This window comes from Capricornis sumatraensis, chromosome 3 (genome assembly GCF_032405125.1).
Source record: "Capricornis sumatraensis isolate serow.1 chromosome 3, serow.2, whole genome shotgun sequence".
Classification (NCBI taxonomy): Eukaryota; Metazoa; Chordata; class Mammalia; order Artiodactyla; family Bovidae; genus Capricornis; species Capricornis sumatraensis.
This window is the reverse complement of record NC_091071.1, coordinates 39,844,615-39,855,129: the sequence shown is the minus strand read 5'-3', so window position 1 is coordinate 39,855,129 and position 10,515 is coordinate 39,844,615. Positions and strand designations below refer to the sequence as shown.

At 56.4% G+C, this 10,515-nt stretch overlaps 1 protein-coding gene across 1 annotated transcript; it reads right to left on the bottom strand.

Moving 5' to 3' along the window:
* Positions 1-463: 463 nt before the first annotated feature.
* ZSCAN10 (zinc finger and SCAN domain containing 10) lies at positions 464-4,400 on the bottom strand. Its single transcript, XM_068969454.1, has 5 exons — positions 4,002-4,400; positions 3,420-3,687; positions 3,169-3,233; positions 2,936-2,993; positions 464-2,031 (listed from the first exon to the last, which is right to left on the bottom strand). Exons 1-5 carry the CDS (start codon positions 4,398-4,400, stop codon positions 464-466), a joined length of 2,358 nt encoding a protein of 785 aa, XP_068825555.1.
* Between the last annotated feature and the right edge of the window lie 6,115 nt (positions 4,401-10,515).

The following is a 10,515-nucleotide window of genomic DNA, read 5'->3' as shown; positions in this document are numbered from 1 at the left end:
TGAGACTGGTTGGCCTTGCCCACAGTTGGCTCTAACAGCTGTCTTCTCCCCCGACAATGCACACACACACACACACACCCTGACAGACATACACACACTCACAGTGAGCCTTTTCCGGGGGGAGGAACTCTCCCTGGATCTGCTCCCACCCAGCCTGCTCTTGAAGCGGTGGGGGAAGCAGAGGGCATCACCACAGACCCAGTGGAGAGGGTAACAGGTGGCACTGAAAAAAAAACCTTAAAGAGGGGCCATGTTCAGAAGGCTGTTTTACTTTGGGTATTTTAAAATACATTCCTGAGGTCTGGACGAGATGCTCCTGTGGACGGGAAGAATTACCACGCGGGGTCAGTGGAGCCAGAGGGAGGTGACTGGGGGAGGGTGGGTGGGAGCAGGGCGCATGCGCGGCAGCCTGGGAGAAGCCCAGGGAGATGCGCCGCCATCCGCCCCGCCAAAGCGGGAGCAGCTAGTACAGAGTCTCTCGGGCGTGGGTTCTCAGGTGGCGCAGCAGGTGGGAGTTGCGGCTGAAGCTGCGGCCACACTGTGCACACGAGTACGGCCGGGCCCCGGTGTGCACCAGCATGTGCCGCAGCAGGTTGCAGCTGCGGCTGAAGACCTTGCCACACTCCGGGCACTCCTGCGGGGGCTCAGCCGGCCCAGATGCGGCCTCGTCCCCCGCCCCGCCGTGGGTGGCCAGATGCCGCTGCAGGTGGGCGTTGCGCCGGAAGCTCCGGCCACATTGCTTGCAGCTGTAGGGCCGCTCGCCCGTGTGGCTGCGGCGGTGGCGGGCCAGGTTAGAGCTGTTCCGGAAGCGGTGACCGCAGGTGTCACAGACGTGGGGTTTCTCCCCGGTGTGGATGCGCTGGTGGCGCGCCAGGTGGGCGCTCTGGCTGAAACCCTCGCCGCACTCGCTGCAGCGGCAGGGCTTCTCGCCTGTGTGGCTGCGCTGGTGGCGGGCGAGGTCCTGGGTCTGGCTGAAGCTCTTGCCACACTGGGTACAGTGGTGGGGCCTCGGGCCGCCGTGGGTCAGGAGGTGGCGGGCGAGCCCGGCCCGCCGCATGAAGCGCTTTCCGCAGTGCGGGCATCCGTAGGGCTTCTCGCCCGTGTGCACCCGCTGGTGACAGACCAGCTGGGAGCTCTGACTGAAGCTGCGGCCGCACACCTGGCAGGAGAAGGGCCGCTCGCCCGTGTGCACGCGCCAGTGGGCCCCCAGGTGCTCGCTGCGCCGGAACGCCTTGCCACACTCGCCGCACACATAGGGCCGGCGCTCGGGCCCGGGGCGCAGGCTGCTAGAGCACTCGGAGCACTGGTGGCCCTTGTCCTTGGCGTGGATCCGCAGGTGGCGCTTGAGGCTGGAGCGGCGCTGGAAGGTCTGGCCGCAGTGGGAGCACAGGACTACGGTCAGCTCGGGGGCTGCCGGGGGCTTGGTCTCCGGGGCGCCGCCAGGGGGCTTCTGGTCCTGGGCGTGCGCCAGCAGGTGCTGCGTGAGGCGCGCCCGGCGCTGGAAGCCCTGGCCACATTCGGCGCACAGGAAGGCGGGCTCGGAGGAGTGCGTCTGCAGGTGTTTGTTCAGGTGCGAGCTCTGGCGGAAGCGGTGGCCGCACAGGTGGCAGGTGTGCGGCCGCTCGTCTGTGTGCGTGCGCATGTGCAGCTTGAGGATAGAGCTGCGCCCGAAGCCCTTCCCGCAGCACAGGCACAAGAAGGACCGCGCGCCTGGGTGCGAGCGCAGCTGGTGCGCCTCCAGGCGGGCCAACTGCGGGAAGCTGACGCCGCAGTCTGTGCAGATGAACTTGAGTTCCGAGTCCGACTTGGGGGCGCCCTCGGCTGCTTTGACCTTGAGAACTTCACTCCTGCCGGGAGGGGACATTTCTCCTCCGGGGCCGGTCTCAGGGCCTGATCCTAGCGACTGGGCGTGGGGCTCTTCTGCCACCCTGGGGCTCTCTGCCTGAGAGTTTGCTGAGGCAGCCAAGGGCCAGGACACCCCTTTCGGGTCTTCTGCCTTAAAAGCCTCTTCTAGGGTTCTGCCTCCAGTTCCTAAAAAAGAGGCAGAAAACAGGACAGGTCGGGTTTTTTTCAGAGGGCCTTCTGGGAATCGCTAGAACCTCAGTGGAAAGAAACCCAGAATTCTGCAAAGTTTGTAGGTGGGCAGAGGGTGGGGTAAAACCCAAATAACGTAAGGTTTACCTCCCTGACCCAGGCCCCCTGTATTGGGACTGCATTCGTTGCCAGTAGACTACCAGAGAAGTCCCTTATTTTATTTAATTTTAGCTGTTGTAATTAATTTTATTGAAGTATATTTGATTTACAATGTTGTGTTACTTTCTGTTGTACAGCAAACTCATGCAATTATATATATATATAATTTTCTCTTATGTTTTATTACAGGAGATTGAGTAGGACATTGTTGTTTTTCCATTCTATTAATACATGTAATAATTTGTATTTGCTAATCCCAAACTTCCAATCTACTCCGCCCTCCCCCTTGGCAACCACGAGTGTTCTGTGTATTTCATAGATCAGTTGATATGTGTCATATTTTAGACTCCACATATAAGTAATACCATATAGTATTTGCCATGACCACCTTTTTTTTTTTCTTGGCCCTGTCGAATAGCTTGGAGAATCTTAGTTCCTTGACCAGGAATTGAAGCAGGGCCCATGGCAGTGAAAGCCTGGAGTCCAAACCACTGGACCACCAGGGAATTCCCGACCACTTATTTTAAAAGCTCAGAGTTGGGGGTGGAGGTTGATGATTAGATGCAAAGAGCCTTAAAATTATATCTATATAGATACGGACATAACAATATAGATCTATATAAATATATATCACCTCATCAAAATAGCTCATTTTTAGCCAAAGAGGCCAAAAAGTCAGGGGCCACCTTGGACATACAAAAAAGCCTTCAGTGGTCATAAACCCGGGAAAAAGCTGTCTCACCCAGAGGATGCACAGGCCAAGCCTTCTTTGCTGGGACGTCTTCAAAGGTCAGGGACTCCTGTAACAAAGGGATGGCAGAGATTGTCAGTGAGTGAGGAACGGGGCTCGGGGACCTAAGCGAGAGGAAGAGCTCTCCAGGTTTAAATTAAGACAGGGGGTTGCTGAAAGCACAGGGTCGGAGAATGTTGCAGAGCAGGAGATAGGCCTGGAGTGAGGGCACCCGCCCAGCTCACCAGCACCGCTGCCAGCTCCTGATCTCCCGAGCTCTCCTCTGGCCACAGCTCGGGGCCCTGGAGGGCTGATGGCGCTGGGGGAGAGACAGCTGTGAGAAGGCAGCCCTACCGCCGTGCGGCCTCGGGGTTGTGCAGCCATGGCCAGGGCCCTGGGGCTCTCCGCCATTCCCACCAGCTTGGGAGGCCGCCCCCTTTCCCTCCCTGCCCCCACACACCTGGCCCCCCAGCTCCCTAGGGCCCCGGCGCCTCACCGCTCTCTTGCGGGGCCTGCAAAGTCCTCTTGGGACCTGGGCTCAGTGGCTGCCTTGAACTCAGGGGACGTCTCCAGTCCCCGATCTCAGCAGGCTTGGAGGACCCCGAATGGGATGGCAGGAGCGCCTGCGATGGCTCCAGGGCTGGAGGCCCTTCTGAGGGCGCTTCCTTCTTGGGACTGTGGCTGGAGACTTGGAAAGAGCCCCCCTGTTCCTCCAAGGTGACGTCTGCACGGGGACAATTCTTGCCAGCATTAAAACTGAAATCCTGTTCAAAACACACCCATGTCAGGGGACAGACAGGACAGTAATCCACATCCTACTAGCTCCAAAGGACAGTGGCACGGTGGAAAGGTGAAGCTCAGACAGGGAGGGAGGGAGTTAGGAGGACAAGAAGGAACTGGCAGAGGAAGACAAGTGGGACCTTAGTGCCCCAACCAGGGATCGAACCCCCTGCTGTGGAAGCACGGAGTCTTAACCACTGGACCACCAGCAAAGTCTCAGCTCAGTGATTTCTTAACAGGGTGATAAAGTCCCTGCCTTTTCCCCCTGCTGTCCAGCCCACCGGGCGGCCCCTCTTACCAGCGGCCCCACGTTGCTAGACTCCCTCTGGACACCCTCTAGCAGCAGTACCACCTCTTCGCCATCCCTGAGCTGCTGGCCCTGCAGCCGGGCCAGGAGATGTGGGGGCAGCACACTCAGAAACTGCTCGAGCACCAGCAGCTCCAGGATCTGTTTCTTGGTGTGCAGAGCCGGTCGCAGCCAGTGGTTACAGAGCTCCCGGAGCCGGCTCAGGGATGCCCTCGGCCCCATGTCCTCCTGGTACTGGAAGCACCTGAAGAGCTGGTGAGCCACCTCGGGCCGGGGCCTGGCCTCTGGCCGCCCGGGGTCCTCCTGGCTGGCAGCCTCCTCCTCTTCCTCCAGCTTGACTGCTCCGAGCTGCTCCGGCTCCCCCGCAGCTTGGCCGGGTTCTGCAAGCATCCTTCACTTTGGGGACGCCTCACCACGGCTGCTCTCGTGTTCAAGTCTCTCCCTCCTGGCTCCCACACCCGGGGTGTTAAGGGGTGCCTGCAGGTGTGGTCTCCAGAGGAATCTCTTCTCGAATGGGTCACAGGTAGTGGCTCAGCCTGACCAAACAAGGCAGAGAAATCGAATTGCTCAGTATTATCCATTCCTTCCTGCAGCACTTAGAACTTCACCTCGGTTTGCCCCAGGGACCAAAGTTGGCAGCCCTGAAAGAGGACAGTCTGGCTGTCCCTGCCTGTTGATATGGTACCACGGGGAGTACCTGGCACCACTGAAGGGGGAATCCTTGCCAAAAATGTTCCGTCGCAATCCAATCCAGCCTTTAGACCCAACTTCCAGTTAAAGGGCATTGGAGGGAATAAGAACAAGTTGGTGGAGAGGCTAAGAGTGATAGTGTTTAAAGGTACAAACTTGTAACAAGTAATAAATAAGCCATAGCAATCTGATGCACAGTATGGCAAATACAGATAAGAATATTGTACTGTAATACATTATGTAATATGATACATATTGCTACATCACAATCATATTATAATATATAAATGAAATGCTGTATACCTTAAAGTTACTCAGTGTTATATGTCACATTTATAAAACAGGGACTTCCCTGGTCTAGGAACTAAGATCCCACAGGCCGCACAGCAACTAAGTCTGGGCTCCACAGCTAGAGAGAAGCTCGCGCTCAGCAACTACCGAGCCCATGTGCCGCGACTAAGACCCAACACAGCCAAAAATAAATAAATAAAATATTTTAAAAACGATTATAAAACAAACAAGCCAAATGATCCACTGAGTAAACAACCGAACAGATCCGAAAGACCGGACATTCCCAGAAACCTGGCCCAAGTTCTTCCAAGTCTGTTATGAAAAAATAAGTGCCTGTAGGCACATTGCTGTAGAGGAGGCTAACAGCTGACGTAAGGAAACGTGGGAACCTTGACTGGATCCTGACCTTTAAGAAGGGGTGGTGGTGCTAACAGTTATTCTGGGGAAATAGCTTTGGGGAAATAGCTGGGGAAATCTGAATCTGGTGGAGCCCTGGCCGATAAGGGAAATGACTAGCAACTTCGAAGATGGGATTCCAGCCTTGCGCTATGTTGGAAGTGTCTTCATTCTTATAAAATGTTAAGGATTTGGAAGTGAAGAGGCATGAGGTTTCATCCACACTTCTGGATCAACAAGGCAAAAGTGGCAAAATTATAGCAGTTGTCGAATCCGGGAGGTGGGTGTATGGATGTTGAGTGCATTGGTCTTTCAACTTCTCTGGAAGTTTGAGAATTTTAAAGATAAAAGGGTGGGCGGTGGGTGTAGTTCATGCATGGAATCACTCCTTAACCAGACGTCCTGATTCTCACTTTCTGGTGCTGGAGGTGGCTTTCAGGGGTCAAAGCCAAGATCACCCAGCTGACCAGGGCAGGGCTGAGCTCCCACCTAGTGTCCCAGTCTCCTTCCCTGGGTTCCATCCCAGGAGATAAGCCAGGATGAGCCAGGGAGATGGGGTCGGTGGGTGGGTTTCCACATGAGACTAAGCTGACTGCCTCCAAAGGTTTGTGATACATGTGTCCCCGAGGCAGGCCAAAGCAGAGAGGCGTCCAGTGGGGGCAGCCTGGAGAGCTGGGTAATGAGTGGGAGACACAGACATTTCCCTTCATTTCCTAGTTTGTTTTTTTAAAATCCTGGATTCTTCCTTTGTCCACTGGGATGTATCCATCACAACATCCCTGTGAGTCTAGCTAACAGTAAAAAAAAAAAGTGCTTCTAACTTGGCATCAGGGGACACTGGTTCTATAAGACTGCTCATTCCTTTGGGGCTAGCGGAGACCTACCTAGAGGGAGTTGACCCAAGTTCAGCCCCACCCCTAGAGGACTCAGTTCAGTCCTTCAGCACAACCCAGCCAGGAGGCTTACAGTTCCGAACAAGCTTGTAGAGCTTTGAGGCACTTTTATTTTATTTTTTGGCTCAGCCTCGTGGCTTGCGGGAACCTAGTTTCCTGACCAGGAATTGAACCTGCACCCTTGGCAGTGAAAACGTGGAATCCTGTCACTGAACCACCCTGGAACTCCTTAGTCACTTTTATATTTCAATCTAGGCAGGGATTACTTTATGGTTATGGAAACCCAAGTTCCAACATCTCTCTGCCCTCCCTGTTCTCCAGCCTCAGGGCTGCGAAGGAGCCTTTTCCAGACCTGTTTCCCTACCCGCACGCGAAGATCCAAGGCAGGGAGTTGGGCAGAAGCCCTCCTGCATCACTTCCCACCAGGTAAAGGCAGCAGAGCGGTGCCCACACCTGCAGACAGTACACTCTGGGCGCACGTCTAAGTGCTGGCTGTTCCCATTGAGTAAAAACACAAACAACAGCTAACAGCTCATCCTATCATGACCATGTTACAGCCCAGGACACCTAGATACAGAGGTACAGACATTCTTCCAAGAAGGCAACCCAGCCTTGGTGATGGAGTCAGGGAGAGGTCAGCCTGGCCAAGAGCTTTGATAGTTTAAGCCCTCTTCGTTTGGGGTTGAGGGATCTCTGAACCTCCTTTTCAGGTGGGGTGAGTGGGGGTTGAATGAGGTTAAAGAACACAGGACACTGAGCCTAGCACTTCCCAGCTCGGAGCAGAGGGTCGTGATGCTACAACGCAGACCCGGGCCTGTGTCCTGGCTACCTGACCAGCCCCCAAGCCCCAGCTCCCTCCACCCCCTCCAGCATCTTCCCAGCTTCCCTTCCTCTCCCTCATCTTACTATAATTTCTCCATTTGACAGGTGCAAAGAGGATGGTGCAGAGAGGATGGGTGACTTGCTCAAGGTCACACCAGGGGAAGCAAAGATTTGCTTTAAGGAGAGAACACTGATCTTACGGTGCAAAAGCTCAGAAACAGAAAAGGACCCAATTACCCTCCCGCCGTGTGTGATCTGCCTAGTCTAAACCAGAATATTACAGCACAAATCTGAAAAACTAAGGGCATTCAAATTTCCAACCCTTAGGCCTAAACTCACGGGATGCCACAAGCTTCAGGTGAGGTCTCACCAAAAGGTTTGAAAGAGGTGGAATTCAAGGGACGTTGGCCAGGAGAGTCTCTCCCGCCCCCAAGTCTGCAGGACAAAAGCTCTGTGAATATGCGCATCTGTGGGGGGTGAGCTGGGTTGCAGGAGGCAGGGTGTGGCGCTCTTCAGCCATCCTCCGGTATTTGACCAGCTTAACTTGGAGCCTAGAGTGGCGGAGAGGCTTAAGGTAGACCAGCCCGGGTGGCCACAAGACCCACCCAGACAACGGGGGCTCCCAGAGCCAGGGTCCTTGGCAGAAACTCCCCCTTGCTCCCTGGATCGCTCGTCTTTGTTGGCTGTGTGCCTCTCTAGTGCTGAGCTGAGTCGAGGAGCCCGGTCAGTCCACCTGGGGGAACGTGGAGCCTGCCTTCTGCTCCCCAGAGGGCATAGCAAGCCCACATCACAGAAAGTCCTGCGACCCTCCCAAATGCCCCCACTGACACAGGCCTCCCGGTCTTCCCAGCCCTGGACTCCCCAGGAGTGGGCTTCACAGCACAGACCAACCACGTCCGCCCAAGACTCTTCTGGCACTCTAACGCCTTACCCCACCACCCCTCCAGAGGCCTGGAGCCCCATTTCTCTCTCCAAGCTACAAGGAACCCCTTAAGTTTATCCTTGGTACTCTGCACTCCAGGGCTCCCTGCAACTCACCTCTCGTGGGGGTGTTCTCTGAGGGCCTGCAGGGCCAGAGTCAGCTTCGGCCAACCTGGGGAAGGACTCCGGGAAAATGGAACAGGAAGTTCCCTGCCCCAATCCCATCCAGGTGGTGAGGGGGGCTTCCTTGAGTTAACCCTTAACCTCCCAGTTTGGGAGCGGGGTGGGGAGAGGGCGGGGCCAGGGAAATAGACAAAGCAGCCGGTTAGGATTCCAACCTTGGCCCGCTTTTGAGAGTCTAACTACCCCTCCAAGTAAGAGCTGAGACCCACCTAGTCAGGACTGGCTCTGTGCCCCTTGAGGGTCTGTCAACCTGTATGTTTGGTGGGGGACAAGAGCTGCCATTTAAAAATGCTTGCTGGGGTTTCCGTGGCAGTTCAGTGGTTAAGACCATGTGCTTCCTCCCAGACTCAGGTGGGGCAGGTTCAAGCCTTAGTCTGGGAGGTTCCCCTTATCTCCATGTATGGCCAGAAAAAAAAGCCGGCTGTGTGTGTGGTTATTTGGTCGGCATTTCATTCATGCAGCAAATCTTTGCCAAGGGCCTGCTGCTGGTGTGGATACTGAGCTAAATGTGAGGGGCAGTTCCAGACTTCAGGGGGTTTACGTGCCAGGGCACAGGAGCAAGCCACAGGTACTAAGAAGAAAACAGAGCAGGACCATGTGTTGGGGAAGAGAGGTCACCGGTCAACACTGCCACCTAAAATCCTCCCAAGAATCTTTAGGGGTTGGTTCTGTCCCCTCTTTATCAGTGACTACGCGGGGCTCCCAGCAGCAGCAGTGACCTCACCAACAGCCTTGAGTCCAACTCCAAAGTCAAGCCTTTCCCTTTGGTCTAAAGGGCCTTTTGGGGTCACGTCCTTGGCCCCAGCGGGATGGGCGCTTCCCTCTGGGGATTCCGCGGTGTCCGGCTGGGCGTTCAGGGCGCCTGCTGTTTCGGGGGTGCTGGGCCCCGTTCTCAGTGGCCGACCCTGGGCTCGCTCTGGTTCCCCGGGTCGGGTCTAGTCTCCTGCCCTTGACAGCACCTGGACTTTGTTCCTTTAACTTTCTAGTGTGAATCTCACAGGACAGCGGGCAGTATCCCTTCTCTGCTCCGTGCCGAGCGCCTGGCACTTGTGAGGATGGACGGAATGCCCGAGGAACGGCTGGGCAGAGCCCCCCACCCCATCCAGCGATGTTTACTGGCACCGTGCACCTGGCGCCCCGAGAGGCTAACTCCCTGCACCTCACTGGTGGGCGGGGGTGCCCCGGGGCGGGGCCAGGAACCTCAAACGGGGCGGGACTATGAAACCCTACCCCGGACATGGAAAGGAGGCCACGCCCCTGGGCGTGGCCGGGGCGCGGGGCGGAGGTGTGTCCTGCACCCCTCCACCTCCGCCGGGCCTCCACGCCCCAACCCCGGCACCGCCGCCCCGGCCCTGCCTCCAGGATCCACCCGCGAGCCGAGCGCTGCGGCCCTCACTGACTAGGCCAGGTCCGAGCCCTGCGACCGGGAGCAGCGGGCCCTGTCCGGACGCGATGGGGCAGAGCTGCAGGAAGGACGTGGCTTCCTCGGGTAACGATCCGACGTGGTGGTCTCGGTGCCTCGGGCCTGGGTGAGAACCTCGGGGAACTGGCCGGGATCGCTGCTGACAGTGACTTCCAGGCGTCCAACTCAGGTGCACACCTTCCCTGAAATCTGTCAGAAAAGCAGAAATGAAGTTGACTCAACCCCCAGAAACAGCGTCCCGGCAGCAAGGCAAGTGAGGCAAGATCAACACTAGCTTTTGGCCTCCTCCACCACTAACTCGCCACCCAGGGATGGGCCCTGACTAATATCCGTGCTGCTGGCCCACCTTCCGCGTGCATCATTCATTCGGGAAATATTTGCTTCCCTGAGCGCGTCCAGGCATGGTCCTTGACCCCAGGGACCCAGTGCTGAATACAGACACGAGTGCTGCCCCCTTGAGGCTTACAATCCGGGCAGGACCAGATCACTGAGGCGAGGATTCCTTCTGACTTTTATTAGCTCAAATTGGAGAAGGCAATGGCACCCCACTCCAATACTCTTGCCTGGAAATACCCATGGACGGAGGAGCCTGGAAAGCTGCGGTCCATGGGGTCGCTGAGGGTCAGACACGACTGAGCAACTTCACTTTCACGCATTGGAGAAGGAAATGGCAGCCCACTCCAGTATTCTTGCCTGGAGAATCCCAGGGACTGGGGAGCCTGGTGGGCTACCGTCTATGGAGTCACACAGAGTCGGACACGACTGAAGTGACTTAGCAGCAGCAGCAGCTCAAATTACTTTGCAGAAAAAAATAGGGGGGGCGGGGTGCTTAGGGGGAATTCCCTGGCAATCCAGTGGTTAAGACTCCGCGCTTTCACTGCGGGGT